The sequence below is a fragment of the Schistocerca gregaria genome, chromosome 1 (assembly GCF_023897955.1).
Source record: "Schistocerca gregaria isolate iqSchGreg1 chromosome 1, iqSchGreg1.2, whole genome shotgun sequence".
Lineage (NCBI taxonomy): Eukaryota > Metazoa > Arthropoda > Insecta > Orthoptera > Acrididae > Schistocerca > Schistocerca gregaria.
Window position 1 is genome coordinate 308,450,760 of NC_064920.1, and position 26,081 is coordinate 308,476,840.

Below are 26,081 nucleotides of genomic sequence, written 5' to 3' on the forward strand. Positions count from 1 at the left end.
AACACATTAAATCTGACCTCATTTAAAGTTGCTTCATTTATTTGGTTCAAGAATTAGGGTGTATTCCCATTTCCAGGGAGTGATATACATATCTCCACAAACAGATGCAGCAATTGCCAAAACGGCAGATGTGTTTATCTCTAGTCTTGAAAGTCCGTTGTTTATGTTACGTATACTATCCCTCATTGAGAGTGAATGCAATATCTTCTTTTAACAGCACGACATGTCCACGGCAGTAGAAAACGTAAGAGCTTTACTAAGAGCCATATTTCTACTGTGTTGACTATGTACATAGGTTTCCGCGTTATTTCCGATTTGTATCTAAATTACTCTTCCTTAAGCTCAATTTGGCAGTTTCAAGGTTGTCATGTTGTTTATAAGCAAAAATAAGATATCCCCTTCTGCGCATGCGCCAACGTCACGTGTGCACACGGACTCGAGGAAGTAAACGGGAACTGAATGTTGTTGTGCTGTGATCGTTGTGGTTGGTGGATGTTTTGAGTTGTATTCTGTTTGAAGTGATCGTGAAAGCATTGCGAGTTTTCATATTTGGTGCACTAGAATTGGCAAGATAACAGTATAATCGATCTTGTTTGCCTTTGAGAGTGGTTTTCTGTAAAATGATGGAGCAGGATATGATTAACGGCCAGGACAATGATATTGACGAGGCAGCAGAAGATGGCGTCGTGAATGGCGATATAGCTGGAAAAGCCGGTCCAGTTGATTCTAAGGCTAGTGACTCAGTTTCTGTGGATAACAGAATTAAGCGCAAAGCTAGAAGGCTGATCAAGCAGCTAAGCAAGGAAGTTGTAACAAATGGTACGTCGGTTGCTCTTCGTAAAAATAGCCGTCGACCAAGAAATGGTTTTGGCAGAGGACTGCCGAAGAAAGGTAAGATTTATCAGTAAGTCAGTAAGTTTCGACAGTACTTTCAGAATTTTAAAATATAACTTGTTAGGAGGTGATAGAGAACAACTATTTTAATGGAGGCAAAGTTAAGAATTTATGCGTTTTAGTCTAACGGGATACAGATTTTGTTCAGTAGCTGAAGCCGCGCAAAGTTATTGAAATTGGAAAAATAATAACTTTTTTTTTCTCAAGCAGGTGCACCAGTTTTTCTGTTTTTGTATAATATCGGCTTTGACTGAAATATTTCGGACACAATTTTGCAAATTGCATTTGAGAGACTTCGAGCAGAAGAAATAGTTTACTCCAAAATTGTACAAGTATAATAATAAGCATATTTGTAAATGTTAGATACGAGAGGAATGTTTCCCTTAACAAAACAAAGTTTATCAAATGAGAGATCTGCAACGAAGAGTTATTTTTACAGCGGTATAATTAGGTAAAAAAACAGTTCCTACGATGTTTGACGTGAACAGTTTCAGTAATTTACAATTGTGCTCAGTGTTCTGTGGTGGAGAAGATCAGTTAATCCGGCTACGGTTCTTCATTGTTTTGTGTGGACTTTGTGGAATGTAAACTGAACTCACAAACATTCAGACAAGCCAATTAACTTCAATGTGAAGTGGCCAGAAGGGAACAGATTTAATCATGCTGAAAATAATTGTGCAAAGCAATCACCAGGCAGGCCGAATGTGTCTTAAGCAAAAGTTAAGAGATTGCTTAGTCGTTATGCTAGAATATCCTATCCATCAATTCAAAATTAAACAGTGTTTAGTTAGAAGAGGAAGAAATTCATTGAAAGGAATGTTTTCTGTGTGTTGTGATTGTGTCATTGGTGTTTCAGCTCTTCTCCAGATTGGTACTCTTTTAAAGTTGTTTTTCTGTTGCTTATTTTGCGCACAGACTTTGAGAGGAGTATTCAGTAAATCATATGAGCCATGGAAACGTAATGAAACTAGACGTGCTTTTCCCTCACAATTCGTGTGATATGTAGGGACCATGGCCATTAAAATACAATCTTACTATTTGTTATTATGGTGGTGCACCATCATAGAGGGTTTCTCGTTATTTCACTGTAACAGATGATTGGACAATATGTGAACACTGGTGGCTTGATGCTCATGTAATTTGACAGTTTTTATTAAATGTACTGTATACTTAAACGAAACACTTTTGTATTGTTTAAACTGGCAGACATAATTTGTTGGTTATTCTGTAAGAATAAACCTAAGAGTAATTTTTTACGTCGCCTTATAAATTTTCTAATATTTTCACTTTTGAGAAAGGTATGCTCTGATGCAGAATACAAACCTAACAGTAGTTTCAATTTGTAAGTTGCAGCCTGGCAATGTCACATGTTAGATTGTTGCTGCAGGACCAGATACTGTCAGCTGCTTCTGTTATAAGTGGAGTTTACTACTTTAATGTGCAAGTTCATACAACATGTTTATTAATGCTCAGTCACAATAAATGTCACACATATTCCACTCAGTGAGTATTGGATATCGTGTAGGAATCAGCAAGACTGTAATTGTTGGGGTACCCCACTGACTTCCTACAACTAGTAGAAGAATCTTGGGTGTGTGCATATTGTTTGGGTGAACTATTTATGCCTGCACCGTTAAGTTATTGACTGAAGTGAAATAAAGTAGATATGGAGAATGTGCTGCAGGCACAGTTTTTACAGCTGTTGAATAGCACCAACAAGGGTGTTGTCAAGCTATCTATGTATCCACATCTGAAGTATGTATTCCATTCCTTTCCTTTGCGAGTCTCTTCACACAGCTCAGGACAGTGGGGCACAGCGCTATGAACCAGAACAATGTCACTACCTATTTTCTCCCAGCCAGTTATTGGTTCTGAAAATTTCTTCCCCATGTTTCGGTTGTATACCGTCTAGTAAAAGTGTGAGTGCGTTTGTGGCCATGAGTACAGAAACAGGTTAGTCAGTGATTAGTGAATTCACTTAGTATATAGTAAGATGTGGTTCAGTGGAAATGTGCCAGACTATAGATCCAAAGGTCTCTGTTTGGTCCCTGGCCATTCCAAGGATTTTTGTCTATTACTTATCATTTTTTTCATATTGGTAATGTTTATTGATGTGGAAAATACCAATATGCACTGTGGTGTAGAATCCCCTCTAAATAGCTGGGTAAGTCTGTCCAAAGGCCAGAGGAAGGCAATGGCATACCACCTGCAACTGGACCATACCTAGTAAAGCACTGTGATCCTCAATATAATCTTTGGATTGATGACTGCTTCACTTCTTTAATTAGTAATAACTGTGATCTGTGTGCAGTTGATATAGTTAATAATCAGTTTTGTGTGCCACAGATATTGGAAGCAAAACCACATGATGATATCCTGTTTGTCTTTGATGTTTACTCATATTTTTAGTCGTGGTAATATTTATTGTAAGGAGTGTGACCTTAAATTAGGATAGTAGGTGGCCAAAATTGGGCATTTTTATGAGGCTCTCCAATAATTAGATGTGGTGAAAAATGCCTACTGTTTTTGTGGATATCCTTAAGTTATTATTGGCATTCTTTAACTGTTTGACAAATGAATAGAGTCTGTCCATAATTATATTTTAGTAACATTTATATTTTAGCTACTGTTTTGTTTTCTGAGCGCAAATTACCTACAACTACATGTGAAGATATTGCCATCTGTGTGTGGGTGGTGGTTCATTTCTGCAGTCTTTGTCACAGTAAAGCATATGCCAACAATACGCTATTTCACCCATGAATAAGTACCAGAGCTGCCACAATTTCCATAAAGCGACTAGTTCTGAATCTCTCAGTTAGCAGTATGCAGAAATCAGTTCATGATATTATTTTTAAGGTGCCATTTTTATTAACATCCACGACAAGAAAAGCAAGTAATTTAAACCTGTCACCCTCTTGTTGGGAACTTACGTAAGGGCTATTGCTTACGCATATTTGGAGACTTGTGCATATTAAGTTACATACTAGGCACTAGAAATGAATGTGTATGCTGTTAATGTGTCCGATTAAACGTCTAAAATAAGTTATTTGTTTTGCTGTGGTTAAAAGCAAAAGCAGCTACTATAGTACATTTGTTCGAGCACGCGAGAAAACAGGAGCCGGTACCCTGTGCGACGTGGCCAGCCGCATTGCGGCACTGGCGTCAGCCGGAGAGCTGGAAACTTCTGGGTCACCTCTGGGCACCCCACCCACTGTGTGAACGACCGGGCACCGTGTGGTCGTGGACTCGCGTGTGTCCCCCGGCTGCCTTGTGTAGGCAACATGTAGGAGGTTGAATTTGCGGGGGTGGGCCCATATGTGCCGCAGAGTCCCATAAAAATTCTACATATACTTGTAGGTTGCAAGTATTGAAGTGCCGTAGTCCGCTGTTTCTTTTTGCGTTGCGAAGGATGGAGGGTACATAAAGAAAAAGTTCTGTTTTGTAGTAATATAATCGTTAAGTCAAGAAAGTGTAGCTTATGAGGACTGTGGAAATTGCTTCTTAGTGATAAATGAAGTAATAATAAGTAACCATTAATTGAATGCTTTGGCAAGATTCCCACCCAAAAGATTTAAACGCACCCTTGTAATTTTCACACATTCGACTCTATTTCTGTTGTACGTAAAACGCAAAAGCCAACTTCCCAGGACACCCAAAGTTTAATAGTTTTTGACAGGTTGGCATTAGTCTTAGGAATATTTATCAGGTATAGAAATGTATCTCTTAATACCCGCACGTTAAGTAGTTAAAGCTGGTGAGTAGAAACGGTTTGTTAAGAAATTTGATGCCTGGAGTATTCGTGAATTTGAATTTTTTCCCACGAAATGAGTATTATTCTAAAAATATGAAGATTTTTAAAATGTTTTCTTATAATGGTTGTGTTCTTAGAACTACAGTTGCCTCTGGACGATCAGTATTGTTGTTAGTATGTGTTAATAGTGTGTTATGTTACCGAAGGCCTCACGAAACTGCTCATACAGGTAGTTCAGTTACTTAGATTTCGAGATTTTTGAAAATCAAGATGCTGGGTGTTTTCATCTTTGTTGTATGAAGAATAAGAAGGTGATACGAAAGATTTTTAGGTAGAGGCAGAAATTCGCATTCGAAAACGGCATTATTATATCTTATCACGGCACATTACCGTAGGGCACTACCTATTACGTTCTCCCAGCAACAATTGATAAATGCCATTTTTTTGCTCACCTTGACATTTCATAAAACAGTCAGTCATGAGGAATTCGAAGAGGCCAGTAAATTAACCAATTAGCAGTATTGTGACTTTTTCACTCACATTCCAAATATGACAGCAAAGTTCAGGCTCTAATTATTTACGGAAGAATGGGAAATTCGTGGAAGCCGACCGCCAGAAATAACAGTTCGGCTTCCGGAGCAATGTAGGAACGTCCAAGATAATAGAAACACTGCGACTTAGAAGACAGGTTAACGAAAGACAAATCTACCTTTTGTAACATTTGTAGATTTAGAGATAACTGGGTTGTAGCTCACATCCGATGTTATTCAATCTCGAAATCCAAGTAACTGAACTACCTGTATGAGCATAAAAAATGGTTCAAATGGCTCTGAGCACTATGGGACTCAACTGCTGTGGTCATTAGTCCCCTAGAACTTAGAACTACTTAAACCTAACTAACCTAAGGACGCCACACACATCCATGCCCGAGGCAGGATTCGAACCTGCGACCGTAGCAGTCGCACGGTTCCGGACTGCGCGCCTAGAACCGCGAGACCACCGCGGCCGGCTGTATGAGCATAAGGAAGCACTGAAAGAAACCAATGAAGAATTTGTAGAAGCATTTAAAATTTCGTGCGCAAAAATGAAAACTTCGAGTTACGTCGATGACATGGTACTGTCGGTCAGTGAAAGATTTGGGAGGGCAGTTGAACAGAATATTAGTGTTTTAGAAAGAGACAAATAGATGAACAACAAGATTTATGAAATGCAGTTGAATTAAATTAGGGAACGCTGTTTGACCAGCAAAATAACTAATGATGGCCGAAGTAGAGACTATACAGAATGCAGAACGGCTATAGCAGGGAAAGCATTTCAGCTAAAGAGAAATGATTTAACATTGGATTTAAACTTGTTAGCAAGGCTTTTCCGTAATTTTCCTGGAATGTAGCCTTGCACTGCAGTGAAGCGTGAACATTAGCTAAGAATGTGGAGCTCCATATAAGATTTACAAGAAAATCCGTTTTTAATTCGACAAGTTTTCCTTTATATAGTTTCTGGGTGACGTATTACTGTTGTCGGAAACTAGTCGTACCGATCTGAATTGTTGTTGGGTTTATAAAATGACCTACTGATAATCTGTAATTAGAATTTACTTAGGTGACGCATCTGTTAGCTGTCCCTTCTAACAATTCATTGTTGAACATTGGAGACCCAGTAAATGTGCTGATTTCAGAGGTGGTGTTCAGATAACCCACACATCAAAAAAGTTTTCCATCACCCCGGTTTCCAGAACTCCTGAAGATAGTCGTTGACTGTGGATATTGTATCGCAGACACCGTCCCTTTGTTCAGTGATGTCACTAAACCCGCCCAAAGATGTAAACAGCCATGCATGATCAGCGCCGACAACCGATCAGTCATTCCACCTGGAAGGAGTTAAGTATGCCTAAACGATCAGTACCGCGGTTCGATCGCGTCCGCATTGTTACTTTGTGCCAAGAAGGGCTCTCAACAAGGGAAGTGTCCAGGTGTCTCGGAGTGAACAAAAGCAATGTTGTTCGGACATGGAGGAGATACATAGACAGGAACTGTCTGACATGCCTCGCTCAGACCGTCCAAGGGCTACTACTGCAGTGGATGACCGCTACGTACGTATCATGGCTCGGAGGAACACTGACAGCAACGCCACCATGTTGAATAATGCTTGTCGTGCAGGCACAGGAAGTCGTGTTAAGACTCAAACTGTGAGCAATAGGCTGCATGATGCGCAGCTTCACTCCCGACGTCCATGGCGAGGTCCATCTTTGCAACCACTACACCATGCAGTGTCGCACAGATGGGCCCAACGACATGGTGAATGGACCGCTCAGAATTGGCAATATGTCCTCTTCACCGATGAGTGTCGCAAAGCCTTCAACCAGACAATCGTCGGAGACGTGTTTGGAGGCAACCCGGTCAGGTTGAACGCCTTAGACACACTGTCCAGACATTCGTCTTCATGGACGACAGTTCGCGCCCCCATCGTGCACATCTCGTGAATGACTTTCTTCAGGATAACGACATCGCTCGACTTGAGTGACCAGCATATTCTCCAGGCATGAACCTTATCGAACATGTCTGGGATAGATTGAAAATGGCTGTTTATGGACGAGTTGACCCATCAAACACTCTGAGGCATCTACGCCGTTGAGGAGTGGGACAGTCTGGACCAATAGTGCTTTGGTGTACTTGTGGATAGTATGCCACGAATACAGGCATGCATCAATGCAAGAGGACGTGCTACTGCGTATTAGAGGCATCGGTGTGTACAGCAATCTGTACCACCACCTGTGAAGGTCTCGCTGAATGGTGGTACAAAATACAATGTGTGGTTTTCATGAGCAATAAAAAGGGAGGAAATGATGTTTATGTTGATCACTATTCAATTTTCTGTACAGGTCCCACAACTGAGGTGATTCAAAGCTTTTTTTTATATTTGTATATATTTTCCACTAGTCATGCGGCTGCTATTTCCTTTCCAAATCTTCGTTATTTTCCAGTCTTATGTGCGTAATTAAGGCACACTTGCTTGCCGAGTCCGTAATTTGTGGTACACTTAATGGCATGAGCTACCTGCGCACCACTTTGGGAAATCTGTTATCAACGTAAGTTGCCATCTGATTCAATGCCTATTCAAGAACAACGCACCTATGGCACATAAGCCATTGATTGTTCCCTATAACCTCGGAAGTTTGAATGAAACATTAACTCCCGAAACATCTGGCGTACTCATCAATCTTTATCAGCTATCGGCAGCAGCTGTTAAGGCTTTGGGAGTAGAAGGTAGTAAACAAGCATTAGTCACTAGATCCAACAAAAAATCAGATTACCACAGAATTACTAATGAATCACCTTCAAAAGCAGTCATATATACATCGCTAGAATACGTTATTGACGTATGCTCCAAAAATCCCTGTTATAAATATTCAATTCCCTAAGCAACAGCTACCTGTTACATGCCTGTACAACGAGCAGACTTTTTGTTTTTTGGGCATTGTACAGTTTCATTCAGATATGATCAATATGCTAGCATGTTGCTTTTATCTGAATAATAAAATATTCTTACCAATAGCCTAGATGGAAGGGTAAATCGAGAAATTTAGGTGGAAATTTGGCGTCCTAGCATGCAGTACATGTTGGGTACAAAATACAAAGTTTGTAAGGATCTTTTCTGTTGTTAAACGGAACTTTACCGTGTGTCAGTTTCATGAATTACATCCAAGTCGTATCGTTGGTTCTGATGACAGACAAATAAAACGTTAGGGTTTATAGCTGGGACGATAAGCGTGAACCTCCCTTGTCCGAAATCACATGATCGTGTCAAACTATGCCGTAAGACGTTCGGACGAACCTTCAGAGAAAAGATACCATTCTTCTGGGATATAAGGATGGCATTAATTTCTAAATAAATGCTGCATCAGAGATCGTGTATAAGCCCGTAGCTTGATAAAGTGCCTTTAGACGAAACACTGCAAATCCAAAGTCGCCTTCATACACAAATGGCCTGTAAGACCTGACAGAAGCGTCGAGAGATTACGGAACGTAGCGTATGTTGAAAAGATTCATCCTTACCCACCAGCAACCGTATAATCAACCACTACAAAATCAAATGTATTAATAATTGACAAGTTACAATTGTGTATGTCTAGTGCGCATTGTTGGCACCACGAATTGTGCAATTAGACGATCAAGGCCACATCATACTAGTAATCATAAGCTGAGTACCTAAATCCCGAAGTTATGGGTGCCGCCCTTATTACTGGTATACCTCCGGGCTCTTGGTTCTTCAGAGCGTTTCACGTTAGCTACGCAAGACGCGTGAACGAGAGGAGAAAACTGAAGCACTGTGTTCAAGGTGGAAAAAATAGTAGCTACGCTTAGTTGTTTGAAAAATCGTAGTAGTAGACTAAGTCTACGGACAAATTTTGGAAAAATACAGTAGGAACTGCGACGGGAACATGATTTATGGCCGATAATTGAGATATTTAAAAATTTTCAGCACGCTATATAGTTATATAGCAGTGTGTCGTATTCCACAAGTTCAAACACTAGAAAAACCGAAGTATTGACAGTTGGTAGCAACTTGTGCACTGATTTCATCTTCACTTCTATGGTTTATGGGAGAACAATAATAATACAGAATGCAGAGTGTTTCATTGCAGTCACTGCTTCTATCTTTGCATAGTATAGCCACATGTACATTAGTGCGGGGAACTAAATACAATGTTGGCAGTAGTGTATTTTTAATTGTTTCAGCGTGTCAGATAGCCGTTACGGAAGCCTGGCAACACAGCCAGTGAGCGCGCTTAACACTTTCACTTCTCAGCGGGCATATCCGCATCGATTTTGCCCGGCAACTACGCCACTCCTTTCATGCCGAAATAAATAATTTTGAATTTATTAGAACCTACCTGAGTTTAAAAGCATGTTTCTTATCTTGTTTCTAAGTTATGATTTCTGTGTCCTTGATGATAATGATAAGGCTCTTCTCACGCATTGTTTTACGCTGTTAATACACACAAATGTTGGTACACCTACCTCCATAGAATTGTTTACGCAGCAAAAACTTACGGTCAGTGACACCAGAAGGTAACACTAAAAATACTACGCGTTAAGAAAATCTGCTGCTATATCAGATGTAGAGCATGCTTCTGTAGGACGAAAATAAAGTTTTCTGACTACATTGGCATTGTAAAAAACTGAAGTTTACAGTAAATTAATTACAGAACTGTAAATTCCCTCCCCCCTTTGTGATGGACCAGCTTCAAAAACGCAAGTCGTACACAGCCAAGGAAAGTGACCCAAGTCGAAAAACGTCGTCTGGTTCATATTGTTGAAAAATATGTACGAAGTGTCCCAAAGTCCACGAAGAATATAAGGGAATTTACTGTCAATAGTACTTAATTGAAATGTAAGGGAAGCTTACACTATGTCAGTATGAGTTTTATAGAATTAATTCTGTAAGTTGAGTTTGCAACTGCTCTTGCCAGGATGTGAAGTGTGAATATGTAGAGACGGCATGAAATCATTCCTTTACCATTCACATGAAGCTATCTTACCCATTTTTCAGTTTTCAATGCCTCACAACTTAAGAAAAAACTGAGACCACCAAAATGTTATGTTAATTATAAATTTCACAAACCTCTGTATTCAGAGGAGATTGAAGGAATGTAATGAGAATACATTTGATGTATATACTGTTCTGAAAAATGATTCTATAGGGTGGTTAAAATTCAACTTTCTCTACTTCAGCCAGTATAGACGCAAAATTATTTACCGTGTGGCTACCCAACTTTATAGTAAAGATGTCATGTTCAAATTATGTGCTGCTGGATTAGTGTCATGACACGCCGGTAGGCACATTAAAGGAACACGGAGAGATCGTGTTTCCGCTGAAGAACATCAGTCGGAAGTTCGAGTTAATTGGCGAATTGGGTATTGCTCGTGGGCGAGGCAGACGGCCAATTGCGCCACAAATTGAAGTTACTGTTGACATTGTTGAGAATGGTAGTGCAGTGTGCGATCTTCAAACAGCGCACGAGTTGCTACGACAGCAGAACATTCCATTCCATGGTCCACCGTTCAAACAGTGCTGCGAACAATTGTGAAAAGGTATCCAAACAAACTTCATTGCCCACAAACGCTGCCACTTGACATTTGAAACCTGGAACATAAAACCGGTACACAATTTACCAGCGTTACCCTCTCTTGTGGAAATGAAAATGGTTCTGTCAATGGTTTATTCTTTATTGCTCTTCCTCGTGTACCTTCAGTGTTTCCACAAATATCTATTGCCCTAAATCAATCGTTTTCCACGGGAATCCTCGTAACAAAAGTTTAATTTCTCCTCCGAATGCGAAAATATTTTGTTGGCACCGACCTACATAGGGTGGAAGGATCACCACGATAAAATAAGGGAAATCTGAGCTCGTACGGAAAGATAATAGGTGTTCATTCTTTCCGCGAACTAAACGAGATTGAAATAATAGAAAATTGTGAAGGTGGTTCGATGAACCCTCTGCCAGGCACTTAAATGTGATTTGCGGGGTATCCATGTAGATGTTAATAACTGCCCTGTGCATTTAACACTGCATTAGCATTTTTTCGTTTTTTCAAGAAATGCACGTCCATATGGACCTACTTTTCATAGTTTAATTCAACTAGAATGATCTTCGTAATTAACAGGCGTGTTGCAGATTACATGTATTCTTCACTGTGTAACTGATATTTGACGAGACTGGTAGAAAATGGGCAAAAAATTTGCTTGATGTTATCCTGCAAAAGCAGCAAGTAATCGTAGTATAGTTTATTAAATAGATGTCTTTAAGTGTATGCAGTTTTCAAAAGATAATATATACACAGTCTTTACTAATTTAGTCACCCTACGTAGGGTTGGATGCACCGCACTCGAATTGTATTGAAATATGTGTAGTGTTTATAATATAATTCAAGGTTGTGACCCGTTTGCAGTTAGCAGAGTTGTTAGTATGTAATACATTGGTTCCAGCAGCTTACTATCGATAATTTACCCAATATTAACAATGTTTTGAAATCGAGTGTATCTGCAGACTTTCCCCCTATAAGCGATCGAACAGTGCCGTTGTCAACAAACAACTGTGCCCAGGAACGACATGGTACGTCACTCAGAATAACTGAACTAACGCGTAACGAATAATTCGTTAACTATCAAAGAGGACCCGTCAAGAGCTAAAAAAGGCCATTTTTTCCAATCCAGTTTGTTGTGGATTTATCTGCTAAAAATGTTTTATTGCCATTACAGAATTTGTCTACTAAATGTTTTGCTTTACAAATCTATAGCTCGACGTTTTGCGTTTTTAACCTTGTGATGCACATATCCACTGCAGTGGACAAATGTTAATATCTCTTGTTTAGCGTTTTCAATCAGTCCTGAGACTACAAATGCCACGCCGTCTACTCCGCTGCACCGAGCGAGGTGGCACAGTGGTTAGCACACTGGACTCGCATTTGGGAGGATGACGGTTCAATCCTGCGTTCGGCAATCCTGATTTAGGTTTTCCGTGATTTCCCGAGATCACTTCAGGCAAATGTTGGGATGGTTTCTTTGAAAGGGCACGGCCGATTTCCTTCCTTCCCAAATCCGAACTTGTGCTCCGTCTCTGATGACCTCGTTGTCGACGGGACGTTAAACACTAATCTCCTCCACTCCGCTGGACACACCCTACTGGTCTGTGCCCTGGGTGCATTTGCAGCCTCAAGACTGACTGGAAACGGCAAAGAAACGACCATTAACAGCTGTCTTTGTAACGAGCGTATCCACCAATTGGTTTTTTTGCAGTAATTTTCGGAACTTTCTGTGCTTTTAGGCTGAAGTTTATTTGTAATTAGTTTCAGTGTAAAGAAATAGAAGTTCATTAAATTATCTTCAGATAGTGGCTCTGTACCAAAGTGTCAGAATATTGGAAACTAATGGGTACGTTCACGCACACGAAGGAATCCTCACTGAAATGAAGCAATAGCTTAGGTAGGCAGACACCTTGGACGACGTTTACAGGGTGATAACAGGAGCAATGAAAAAACAATTGTTAGAGTATGTGCTAAATAAATTTCGTGGCTGTGGAATGCCTGTGTCCCTGATAAGCAAGATAGGCAAGCTTTTGGGCGAAGGGGCTCCATATGGCTTACTCTTCGCCCTTGATAGTGTGATGCAGCATGCAGGAACATAAAAATACTAACAGATCAACATCATTGCCAGGAGAATCGACAGTTTGTAGATTACTTGCAACGAGTGAAATAGTGGATGGGTACAGAATGAACAAAGAATGGAGGTAACTAACTTGCAACGAGAATCTAGAAGAAATGCCACTGATTTAGCACGTGTTCACTTCAAAAAACTGCCGTTGTAATTCCGCTGCGTTTATATTGCAGCGCCCCTGTTCTTGAGGCGTGCTTGTGTACGGATGCTGTAAGCATGGAGGGAGTTAGCCGCCAAGGAGCCTTATTGCGTTGGCAGAGCATTACGTGGCACTCCCCGCCGGCTGTGACTTTCCCTCCTTCCTCCGTTAGCGTCGACGCAGCCGTCTTACGTAACACACGCCGCATAGGCACTGTTTATCTGAGTCGCCTGTTAGTTTGTAAATAGCTGAGCTCAGCCTGCTTCGTATCTAGTGCGAAGTAAATTATTTCGGAACTGCTAGTGGTAAAAGTGGGAGCTCTAAATTAGTTACATTATTATGTAATATTTCATCAACGACGGGTATTAGACCTACCTCAGGCCATACTTTGTGAAACTTACTCGTTACGGCAGTTAGACGTTTTTGCCTGATGCATTCCTCTCACGGAAAGCATATTTTCTCTGATCGTCTTTGCTGTACTCATATCGTCGACAATTTTGGAGACACCATGACAAAGAAGAATGATGTTTTGATGCTCGTCTCATTCGCACCAGTTTAAGCTGACTTCTTAGGTTCGTGCCTAACCACACATTGGGGAGTCGCCACGTATTCGGAAATAGCGATATATTTAACATGTTTCTGATCAGACCTAAATGTAAATGACAGCGAATATTGCAGAGTATACTTGTATTACATTCATAAGGAAGTCTGAGAATGTGTTTAAAATGCGAGGACTAAGAAAAAATTAGCATACAGAGGCACACGTTGTTGGACACCGTAACATAATTCACGACTTGATCCACTATGCTACGGCGAAGCTTTGTCTTTTGTGTCAGCTATCGTAATATCATTCGAAGGCTTATATCGCTGATGCGTCATTAACTGATACTTAAATATAGTGTGGCGTGTTCGTAGTAAATCGTCAATGCACCGTTGCGTTGTGGCAGACCTTGGGGCCTTTCGAACTGCGTGCTGCCACATGTCAGTATGACGTCTCCATTGTTGTCAAAATACGTGTACAGCAAAGACGATCAGCGGAAATATAGACCTTTGTGAGAGTGCGTCTGGCTCCAGCGTCTAACCATCATTGAAAGATTTTATTCCATTAATCTCTGTTAAAGATGTAAAACGTCGTTTGCAGACACCTCCTGAATCATCAAACCAATTGCTTGTTACGATTGGTAACAAAAGGCCTCTTAGTAGCCTTTCACTAATCTTAAAAATGTTCCTCGTGTGTTCATACCTGAAGACAGCACTAAAACACAACACAGATTGTGTAATTATTTCATTCCTTTGTTTCTTTAAAACAGAGGCGAATATCAGCGAGGACAGTTGAAAACCGTGGCTACTTGGATTCCAGAATCGTGCCAGTTCCGAAAATAGATGACCGACGCAAAACAGGTTGGAAGGGTGTGGGGGTCGTCCCCGCGCTAACTGCGCAGCAAGTTGCTCAAGTTCTTGCTGCCCAGCTCCCGCTGAAGGTCAGCATTGGCGCAGCGCCGCTACGCAAACCAGTGGTTTGTTATATAAACAATTTGTTCAACTTCTCACTGTATACGAAAGATTACAGAATTTACTCATTCTGGTTACAAATAAAAAGTTTTACAAGTAAGAATTTGGATTCTCTTACGGTGAGAGAGGTTTACAGCGGTATGGGGGTGGAGGTTGAAGTTCCATGACGTCGCCTTCAGCTTGCACACAGAAGAGTGCACTAATAGTTTATTAGTACAACCAATGTAGTGAGGATACGCAGTGGGCAAACATTTCTTTAGAAGAGTTCTTGGTCTACTTTGTTTCAGTGTTAAGTTTTTTGTAGGAACAGAACAGCTTCATTGGACAATATTTTCTCAGCTTCCTTTATAGTCTCAAAGGTCTGCATATTTTGTGGATTCGAAGTACTAGGCCTCTTGCAGAAAATCGAAGTCTGAATTATTTCAAAAATATCGTTCTTAATGGGTAGAGCGAAAAACCCTAGCACGATTGGTTCCGTAAAATGTAAAATGTAAGTCATTCAAGAAGAATGTCGGTATTTACATAAAGTAATAATTTCTCAGCACAGTGAATACAAATCATTTTTTTTTGTGATTTAAGGCTTGTAATGACTGGAGAAAGGGTGCACTCATCACATACCTCGCCCGAATGTAGAGCCGAAATGAGTAGTGCATGTTGCGTGTCGACGCAGATTTATTGCTCAAAGCTCCCGTCTCCAAGCGCAGACATGAGGGCCTCGGCGGGCCGCACGTAGCCCGTCAGCCGGCCGCAAGCCCACTAGGCCAAGGATTTTTGTTGGGACACGTGTGGCTGCCCCCAGATGAATAGTAAAACAAGCAGTAAGGCAGACGCTCGCACATTTCACTAGCTGGTGTGCGGACCGCAGCGTCTGACATCCTGTGGAATTTGTTATTCGTATTCGTTAAAAACACTGCGTCGTAACCAGCCGAAGAAATCAATACGGAAGACTGGCAGCAGCGCAGGAGTCCCACGAGTCTACAAGCCCGGCTGCGACTGTACCGCGCCTGACCTTGAGGCGACCCAGCCGGCTTGGCCTTTTATTTTAGCTCGCCTAGAGACAGCGCTACCTGTTTCCTTGGCCGCTTGAATGACGCAATAAAAACATGTTTACCAGCACGGCGGTGTGACAGCGGATAACGGTACACCTTACGGTCGTTTAACACATCGAAATTAACCACATTTTTACGTATTCGAAAAGTCCGCATTCATTCCCAATACATAGTGTTATAAACATGGAAGTAGTAGTGTTACTGCACTGTAACAACCTATGAGCTTTTAACATTTATGGCCGCAAGTAATAAGCAAGTCGCACATTGTACGTCAGGCCCCTGAAAAATTGTATGGCGCTCGAAAGTCTATTCTTCTCCTATTTAACCGTGCGCTGAAGTAGTAAAAAGACTTTCCCGTACCACCACTGTCAGGGCATTTATTTGTCTTACATGGTTAACTGTTCCTGGAGACAGAAGTCATTCCGGAGGAAAGCAGATTTTAATGAGGTATTATCTCGATCGTTGTCAATATAAAAAATAAATTTGTAAATGAGCGCAGGTGGCTCCTGTATATAAGAAGGGTAAAAGAACGGACCCTCGAAATTACAGATCATTATCTTTAACATCGGTTTGGTACAGGCTTCATGAACATATTCTCAGTTCGAATATAATAAATTTCGTACAGACGGAAAGGCTTTTGTAACTTGTGTGTAACTGTTTTCCATTTTCCTCACATGATATCCTGCTGCGAACTACGGATGATAGGCAACAGGCAAATCCCATATTCCTATATTTCCGTTTGACACGGCGCCCTGTTGCAGACTGTTAATGACAGTCGATTATACAGAATTGATTCCCAGATATGTGAGTGGCTGAAAGACTTCTTAACTAATGGAACCCAGTACGTTGTATTCATCAGAGACAAGGGTATCGTAAGGAGTGCTCCAGGGAAATATGATAGAACCGCTGCCATTTTCTATACAGTGTGTCCCAGGGGAAATGGTCATTAATCAGGATTATGACAGGATCCATCATTCGAAGTTAAAAGACTAGTAAACATGGACTCTAAAACTTTTGAGAGCTATGAGCACTATAGTGCGACCCATTCCTGATACTGCTTGAGCGTTTGGGATTCCCACCAAGTCGGTTAAAGGAAGATATCAAGCAGTTCGGGGGCATGCTGCTAGATTTGTTTTCGAAAACCTAGATCATCACACGAGGATTACGGAAGTGCTTCATGAACTCACAAGTATCCCCGGAGGGAACTCAATATTTCGTCACACACTATTGAGAAAATTTAGAGCGCCGGCGTTTGAAGCTGACTGCAGACTGATTCTAGTGCCTCCAACGTAAATTTGACCTAAGGAATACTAACATAAGAAAAATTAGGACTCTTGCAGAGGGATGTACATGCCGTTTCTCTCTAGCTCGATTTGCAAGTGGAATAGGAAAGGAAATGGCTTGTAATGTACAAGGTACTTCGTAGCAGCTGTTTTTCTTCGTGTCGGCAGTAAAATTTTTGTAGTAACTTTGTGTTGCGTGTCGGGTGCAGTCAACATACTGTGATCCTCCAGTCGCGACGCTGAACTATCGATAATAACGCAGAGAATGCCTTTCATTAGAAATTCTTCAGCTGTTCGCGCATCTGTTCTGATGTTCACTAAACTTCTCATTTGTTCAGTATTAAGTTTCGAATGCAGTAAAGATACTGAGATCCTTGCAAATATGTTGCTGAGATCAGACTATATCTAGATTAAGCATTTCTTAAACTTCTGTAGAGTAAATTCTCAGACACTCGTAATAACGATCGCTCCCTTTGATGCCAATAATAGTGAAATATTCAGTTTAGAGGAATTCCTATGCAAAAGCAGTAAGAGCACAGTTGTGATGTAGTCTGAAGAAAAGATTAGAGAATATGCAAGAAAAAGGAAGAACAAATGAGAAGGAAGTGAAATTGTCAGTTGGTCTCTAGAATAGAAAGAAAGATAAATGAAATTAATAATGTTGCAAGCGATCGAGATCAAATCACTCAACAATTTCGAGTAAAATACGAAGCAGTCCGGCTTTTAGTTTCGTTAGTTGTCGTCGGAGATTATTGCAATCCATTATGGACACTACCTCGGAATCGGAATGGAACACCACTGACGTCATGGGAAACAACTACAGTAGCGCATAACATGTTTAGTTTTCGGTTTTATTGGTGTTCATGGAGAATGGCAGATACGAAAGCTGTCGAAATATATTTGGGACGGAGGGAATAAAATCCACTGGGATAAAATCTCAAACTGGGTATTATTGTATACGGTATTTTTCTACAAACGGTAAGTACTACCTTATTTTCTCCATAATGGAGAATCAGGAACAAAATGGGAAGTTAAGTACTTGGTTAACGTACTTTCAAAACAGGTTTTATTTCCAAGGTTCATTCCTTGTCTAGATGAGTAAAGATCGGTTTACGGAGGGTCATTTTCGTTCGGCGTAGTAATCTTAGGTATTTTTGAAACCAATTTATTTAATCAGTTCGGATTTTAGTTTTTGTTGTTGTTCTTGGAGGATAATTACCACCTGCATGTCGTGCCTGAAGACTTTTTCCCTAAATAACTGTCCTGGGTTCGCATAAAGCAAGGTAGTGATTTTTAATACAGTATATGTTTTTCTGATTTGCTGGTCCTTCTAATGGATATCTTAAATAGTGCCACATACCTGAACTTGTCCTTGATGGCATATACGGAACCTAATGAATTATTAAGTATCAAGTACGCTCTCTATGTTATCGGCTGTCCATACTTAGCAGTTTTAATTCGTCACATTTACATAACATTTTAGATTAGAAATCGATGCCTTCTAATTACTTATCAGTAATTTTTCGACAAGCAATTTATTGGATATGTGCAGTTTAGGCCTTTTTTTGTGCCTTTTTGATACCTTGAACCCAGGCAGCGTTAGTTCATTAGTGTGTGTGTGTGTGTGTGTGTGTGTGTGTGTGTGTGCGCGCGCGCGCGCGCCTTTTCGGAGACAATTTCGGCCTTATTCACCATGGTCGCTACTAAAATAAATACATAAACAGTAAAAATAAATTCGTTCATATGCGCAGAATCCTGAAGGTTACAGATAAGAGGTATATTCATATCTCTCAGACAGGTCAGAGGTAGTGACATCTCCCAAACCTACATCTGCAATTTTCAATTCGCCCACGTAATCTGAAAAGCAATATTTTGATTACAACCATAAACCAGTTTTTTTTATTCCTCTAAAAGTAGCACATTTACTGATAAGCACCTTTATTGCTTTGTAGATTGAAGGTACCATCAGTTTTTCAGCCAGTGTTTAGTTTGCTAAATGAAATATTGTTATTTGTTATCTTTAGGCGTACTTTGTTTTCGTTCTGGCTTTCTTTCAACAGCGAGTAGCAAGCATGGAAAGCTGCGAGGACAGCGCTTAGCGACAAAGGTCGTTCGCCCAGGTGCAGTGGGGTTGATGACTCGTTGCGACAGCTCAGCTACTGAAGTAGATACAACGGGCGCTGTGGCGAGCCCAGTCCCTTAGCGCGCGACAGTTCTCTACTCCATCCTCAGAATAGACGCTGCCATACGGGGCTAAGACAACAGCTCTAAATCTGCTGGGCTAAAGTGTGCTTGGCATACTACCGCGAGTTCGTAAATGCCAGTCTCGTTAATCATAGTGCCCATATAGTGGCACGATCCTCGATTCCAGGATTCAACCCTTACCTCATTTCGAGAAAAGGAGCCAACAGTGGACGGACTAAGTTTCCAGTATTTGTCTGCATAATTTAATATTTTGATTCTAAGTGGGTTATTTCAGAAACAAATTATTTCGAGCAGTTTTAACACCAAGGTTAAACTGGCGTAAAAAAAAAAGATATAACTGAAAACTGTTTGGTTCAACAGTAACTGTTAACCCTAGTTAAGACAATTTTCTTACAACCGAACTGATTTCTGCTCTTTTTTCAAGTGTGAAGCCAGTTACTGTGTCATTAGGCATTTTACACTCATTCATTGTTGTGCCTTATTACTATCAGTTACTACACACAGGCTATTACTGACTTATTGCACAGCTGTGAATTCGAAAACTTGAAACTGTATTTTTTCTATAGTTTTTAGTGCATTCTCTTTTTATACAACATTTGAGAGCTAGATTATGCCAATAATGCTAACACTCCTCTTGTCATTATGTGTGTACCTGAAGTAAGAGAAGTATCCTTCTGCAATAGGGAGGACTAGGTATGTATTCTTGTCATACATTCTGTACCATTCAAAGTAAAAAAAATCATGCAAAAAAGAAAAAAAATGATAGCACACTTTTTAACGTAGAATTTTAATTATTTTGTTGCCACCTCAAACCAGTTTCTTTTTATTTTTCACTTTGACAAATGTCACCAAAAGTCTGCTTTGCATTAGAGTGTAATACTGAAAAGTCAAACCAAGCCAAATGTGTTCGACATTGAGGTCTGTATCTCAAGAACTGGTGAGTGAGCTTTTCCAGCAAATTTATTGGAGGAGGTGCAAATGGATGTTTTGAAAGCTGTCATAGCTACTCCTATACCAGAAAAAATTTCTGTATTCATACATGAAAAGGTCTCTTATGCACAATCTTTCCATTACAGGTGGTGCTGGAGGTAAAGGAGTTTGGGGTAAACTGGGATCAGAACTGGAGGAAGCTGATGTTGACATGAATGATCCAAATTATGATGATGATTCTTTGGACAGCGGAGATGTTGCACTTGAGACAATCATTCCACAGTTATCAGAAGAGGAAATTAGGGTGATTACCTAGACAGTGCTATTTTACATACTGATACGACTGTGCCTTGAATTGTGAGTGTATTTGTAATATTGTTCTGTATTCTAGAAAGCTGCCGAACCTATTATTCTGGAATATTTTGAGCATGGTGACACAGCTGAAGCAGCATTAGCTTTTGATGAACTGAACTGTGCCAACAAGAGGTTTATGGTTGGTATATTGATTAAGTAATCCTAGCAGTAATTCATTTTATTATACATTCTTAGCTTGGTGTTAACAAAAGGATTTAAGGTAACGTAAAAAAACCTCTTGAAAATGATGAAGTGCGATGTCAACATTTATTTCTAGATTCCTATGCTGGCTATAGAAATTGCAATGGATCACAAACCATCTCACCGTGAAATGACATCAGTCCTGATATCAGACTTCTATGGCCGCGTCGTTTCACAGAAAGACATTGCCTTAGGTTTGTATACATTTTCCTATTATTAATTGAATGACCCCATTTGACAGTAAATTTAAATTTTATGTTGAGTAGTGTTGCAAAACATTAAATTATTTTCGCCCCTTTTTATAGCGTTTGATCTCCTGTTGAAAAATCTTCCTGATCTTATTTTGGATACACCTGACGCAGCCACAGTTTTGGGCAATTTTATTGCAAGAGCAGTGGCTGATGACTGTCTTCCTCCCAAATTTGTCATGAGCTACAAGGACAAGGTGGAATGTGAGCATGCAAGGTATGTATTGTGAGGGAATTATGTTTACTACATCTTTAACAATATATGACAAAAGAATAGAAGCATGCATTAATTATATATGATGTTTGCTAGGAAAGCTCTCAGTCGAGCTGATACTTTGCTTTCCATAAAGCACGGTATGGTCAGGCTTGATAATGTGTGGGGTGTCGGTGGTGGATTGAGGCCTGTAAAATACTTGACGCGCCAGATGACACTACTACTGCAAGAATACTTATCATCAGAAGATCTTCAGGAAGCGACCAGATGCTTATTGGAGCTTGAGGTGCCTCATTTTCACCATGAATTAGTTTACGAGGTATGTATATTTTTTATTTACAAAATGAATATTTTGTGCCAATATTCATTTTGGCTGATTTATATCTTCGAAAGAAACATGTACATGCACTTGCATCTCTTTGCATCCAGGTTGTGATGTACCTACATCCCTTTGCCACCAACGTAAGTTCTTTCCCCAAGCAATAATTTTATCTTGGAACTCTTCCATTTGGTCTCTGTTTGGATAGAAAAATAACAATATCAGAAATTGAGTCTGCCTAGATGCAAAACACTTTGTTATTCATATATTTCTCTATTTTCCCAAACTAGTTGCGGTGACAAATATCACCATCATCAGTGGTTTTTCTAAATCCAAAACAGGCAGAAAAAAAGCATGGTTATACAAACTGTGGCACATTATTACATGTTTACTTTTTGTTTTTTGAAATATAGTTTTCTATAGATACTTTCATATTACCCTATTAATTTTATGTTATAGCATGTTTTTGAGAGATATTGTTGCTGTTTACAACATATTTTTTGTGATTCCACCGCCCCCCACCTCATGCGAACATGTCATCTGTAACTGTGCGAGTGGCTGTACAAAATATTAAAAGGTGAACTTCGTATGTCAGCAATATACACTTGAGGTTGCGGTAGTGTTGTAGAATCCAGTTATTTGGTGTGTACTGCGCCGTTACTTAGCTATTCGTGTACTCACTTTCATTGGATGGTATATAGCTGATTCTATACACATAAAAACAAAAGTTCCGTACATTGTTTATGATCAAGAACATAACGCTATCTTGCTGTTCGCATGTTTTGCGAGAGGTACATCACTTGTGGCAAGAAAGGCTATGAAAACTGTAGCCACGAATTACGACTACTTCTGTTCCTTATTTATGTCTCGGTGTGTGATGGGGAAATGGTTCTTTTGCATCTGTGCGCTTTCTATTCTGTGTCCTTGGTCAGTTCTCTCAGAGTGGTAAAGAATGTGTTGTTGCAAAGTGTTGTGTGTTCATTTATTACATTTTTCCCTTCGACTCTCTAGCCTTTTATATGTAGTAATTTTCTTCTATTGTTAGCTGTTGGTATGGACTATTGCTGTTTTTCAGAATGTGTAGATCATTTTCAATATTAGTGGGATTATGGTTTCTGTTCATTAAATGTTCTGCAAAAGTTGACTTTGTGCTGTCACTCTTTATAGCTCTCATGTGCTCTGTGTTCCTCGTTCAGAAGTCAGACCCATTAAATAGGACAAACAAACATAAAAAAAAAGCGCACAGAAAATGTCGCAAACAGCGCAATAACTCTCAAAAACATGCTGTAACATACAATAAATAAGGTAGTATGAAAGTATCCATAGAAAACTATATTTCAAAAAACCAATAGTAAAAATATAATTAAGTGCCACCGAGAATGACACGGCGGTCGGATGGTCCCGGTAGGCCGCATGTTTTAGATTAAACAAAAACCACTGATGATTGTGACATTTGTCGCTGTAACTAGTTTGGAAAACAAAGAAATAAACGAATAACAACATGTTTTGCATCTAGGCGGACTCAATTTGATATTGTTGTCTTTCCCCAAACACTGATAGTCTGTGATAAAGAAAACCAATTTCTCATTCTGGTTTCAGTGAAAGTATTCAGTTTAAAAGAAAAGTTTTAATTGCTGCGTCTAAGTCATCATTTGTATGACTTTCTTTCTTATTTTACAGTTTTGCTTTTTTTTTCAGGCTGTTGTAATGACAATAGAAGCTATTAATGGCCACACAGAAGAACTTATGTGTAAATTATTGAAGTCTCTGTACAGTGCAATTATAATAACACCAGATATGATGGACAGGGTAGGTGGTTTATGGTGATTTCTTTTTGTTATTGCAGTAAATCAGTAAATAGCTGCATGCCAATGTGGTGTTTACTTGCAGGGTTTCCTCAGAGTGTATGAAGATATGCCAGATATTTGCCTTGATGTTCCTCTAGCTTACACAGTTTTGGAAAGATTTGTAGAAAGATGTCAGAAAGCTGGAATCCTTGGCGAAGAGGTTATTAAGAAGCTGCCCTCGAGGTATGCCAGTCGGTTACAATTATCTTTTGTTTCAGTTCTGGTACATACTTCTGTGATTTATGTTTAAATATATGTTGTTTGCAGGGGCCGCAAGCGTTTTGTGTCTGAGGGTGATGGTGGTCGTGTGAAGAGCTATGATTTTGTTTGAAAGAAGATGGACACACACACACACACATACAACTGCCATCAGTATGAAAGTTGAAAGATAGATTGAAGTTGAAAGATTGTTTGCCATATCATTCTTGTGTGTCCAGTTGGCGGAGGCAACAGTACCCATGGCTTCCCACTGTGCAGTGTACATGTTTTATATCAGTTGTGTGCAGCATTGTGCACAGAGTTACAAAAGATCCTCAATGAGGATTTCCCTTCTTCATTATTTTGTAGTTGGTTTTTTTATGATTTTGATTACTTTCTATTTTCCACACTCATTCTACCAGCCGCTCTTATACAAAAACAGAGTTAAAGTAGTATTTAAAATGTAATTTGTGTGTTTGAGTTATTTTGTTAGTACCATCACTTAGGTAACTGCATTTGTATTTTCTTTTATCATCATCTTTTCTATTTAGAATGTTGATGTGGCACATCGAATAACATCTTAAGAGTGCACAAGGCGCATTTTGTCACCATTCCAAATGGATATCAATGTAACTGGGGAGCATATGTTGAAATAAATAACAGATAAGGTGATTAAATGAAATTTTATTCATATCAATACACTTGATTTAACAGTATTGTGATTGGCTTCATTCTTGGTTAATTCGTGATAGTATGAGACAAGTAGAAACTTTCCCCTGTTAAAACTGCATTGGATTTGTTCCACTTGCTAATGAAATTCGAAATCTTTTTGACCTTCTTAAGAAAATAAAACTACTCAGAAATATTTATGAATTATGAAACTGTCATGATGCGAAGTATTTTCCTTGAGAAACAGGGATTGTGGAGAATAAAACTGAATCATAGCTGCACCTGTCCTACTACTAGTCCTTGTCTCTCTACGATCCAGTAATATATGATGAAATAAAGAATAATCTGAGGGTGCTGAAAATATGGCGAGCAGGTCATTGGAGAATAAAAGGAGCAATATTGTTTTCTTGTGTGTAGTAAACAAATGTGTTCTCAGTTAAGATAAGATTTTCAGTTAATATTCGGATTGACTGCCAGTTCTTCTACCTGTGTCGTGCAAGTTTATCTGGCATTTATACGTCTAGTATGTTGGTATGCCATATCCCTATATTCTCAAGGAAGCTACTAGAGATTGACAACTGATGCATTTCAAGAATATTATTTTTATCATGAGAAACAGATGTTTTGTTGTTGTCATAATTGTAATGCAAGCTTTGTTCATATCTGTCAATTTGTAATGTTGTGACTCAATGACTGATTACATCATCATCATATTTGTCGTTTTCTTCTTCTTCTTCTTCTTCTGTCTCTAAATCATGATTATTTACAGTGTCTCAGACCCATCACTATCACCTGCACCCCAAAAAAACTTCAATTGTGTGAAGAAAACAGGTAAAAATAATGCTCTCAGTAGTGAGATGTGATTTTTGTTTTAAGATAGTGGAAATAATCTTCCATTTTGAACATAATATGTATAGCATATAATGTTAATTTTGAGAAGATTTCTTATGGTAATATGATAGTCATAGAAATTTTCATTCTGTTCTCAAAGACCAAAATATGTAATGCTATTTCACCTTAAAAAAATGAACATGTCACTCACCTTATTCTGTTATTTGTATATAGTGTGCAAAGTGTAAGCAGGAAATGTTTCCTTTGTTCTGTGTTAGGTTGCATACACTAAATGTTGAGTAACTGCTTCATTTTGTAGAACTGGGTAATGAAACTGTTTATTTTTTCCTTTGTGTGTGTGTGTGTGTGTGTGTGTGTGTGTGTGTGTGTGTGTGTGTGTGTGTGTGTGTGTGTGTGTGTGAGAGAGAGAGAGAGAGAGAGAGAGAGAGAGAGAGAGAGAGAGAGAGAGAGAGGTGTGTGTGTGTATGTGAGGAAGGGGGGGAGGGGGAGGGTATGTACATAGTGCAAATATTTGACTTTACTATGGTTAGGCACAAAAAATACAAAATTTAAAAAAAAGTACAAAATAATACAAATTTACTGGTTGTCAGTATTCCTGTACAAGGACTATAATTTTCAGAATTGCTAAAGGTTATGGTAATGATTAATGATGTGTAAATTTTCGGAAACAATGTGTTACTTTGTTAGTTTATAATGTGAAACTTCCAATGTTGTTTTTTCATGTTTGAAATATAAACTTTAGATATAGAGTAACAGTGACATAGTATTTAAAATTTAAAAGTTAAATTTTTTCATCTGACTACATTTTTTTTTGTATTGCTTAATTATTTGTGATGTAATGTGTCGTGTGAGCTAGACTGAAAGTAAAATATTTCATTTCACTGGTGAGTAACACTGTTTCAACTATTTTTATCTTCCAACAGACAATCTTCTGCATCATTGTATCCTGTTAAGGCACAGATAGCTTAGTGGTCATTCTGAGGATCTATTGTTTCTCCAGAAGACCAATTTTTTCCTGTTCCGTCATTTTGAAATACTTGGCCCAAAAACTCAAAATCAGATGGCATTACTTGCAGTACACCATGTTCCGACAGGTGTTATTGACAGCACATGCAGTATAGTTTACCCTCACAATTTTTGTCATGTATGCAGCATTGGGGAAGGTTGTAATGCAGCTGATTGGAGTGGTGTTCCCATAGTTG

General features: G+C 39.3%; 1 protein-coding gene across 1 annotated transcript; it reads left to right on the plus strand.

Annotated features, from left to right (window-relative positions):
* Positions 1–247: 247 nt before the first annotated feature.
* On the plus strand, positions 248–25,767 carry LOC126343060 (programmed cell death protein 4). Its single transcript, XM_050001908.1, has 9 exons — positions 248–891; positions 20,124–20,281; positions 20,369–20,470; positions 20,609–20,726; positions 20,838–20,997; positions 21,091–21,313; positions 23,012–23,122; positions 23,204–23,343; positions 23,428–25,767. Exons 1-9 carry the CDS (start codon positions 621–623, stop codon positions 23,489–23,491), a joined length of 1,347 nt encoding a protein of 448 aa, XP_049857865.1. The 5' UTR covers positions 248–620; the 3' UTR covers positions 23,492–25,767.
* Positions 25,768–26,081: the final 314 nt, after the last annotated feature.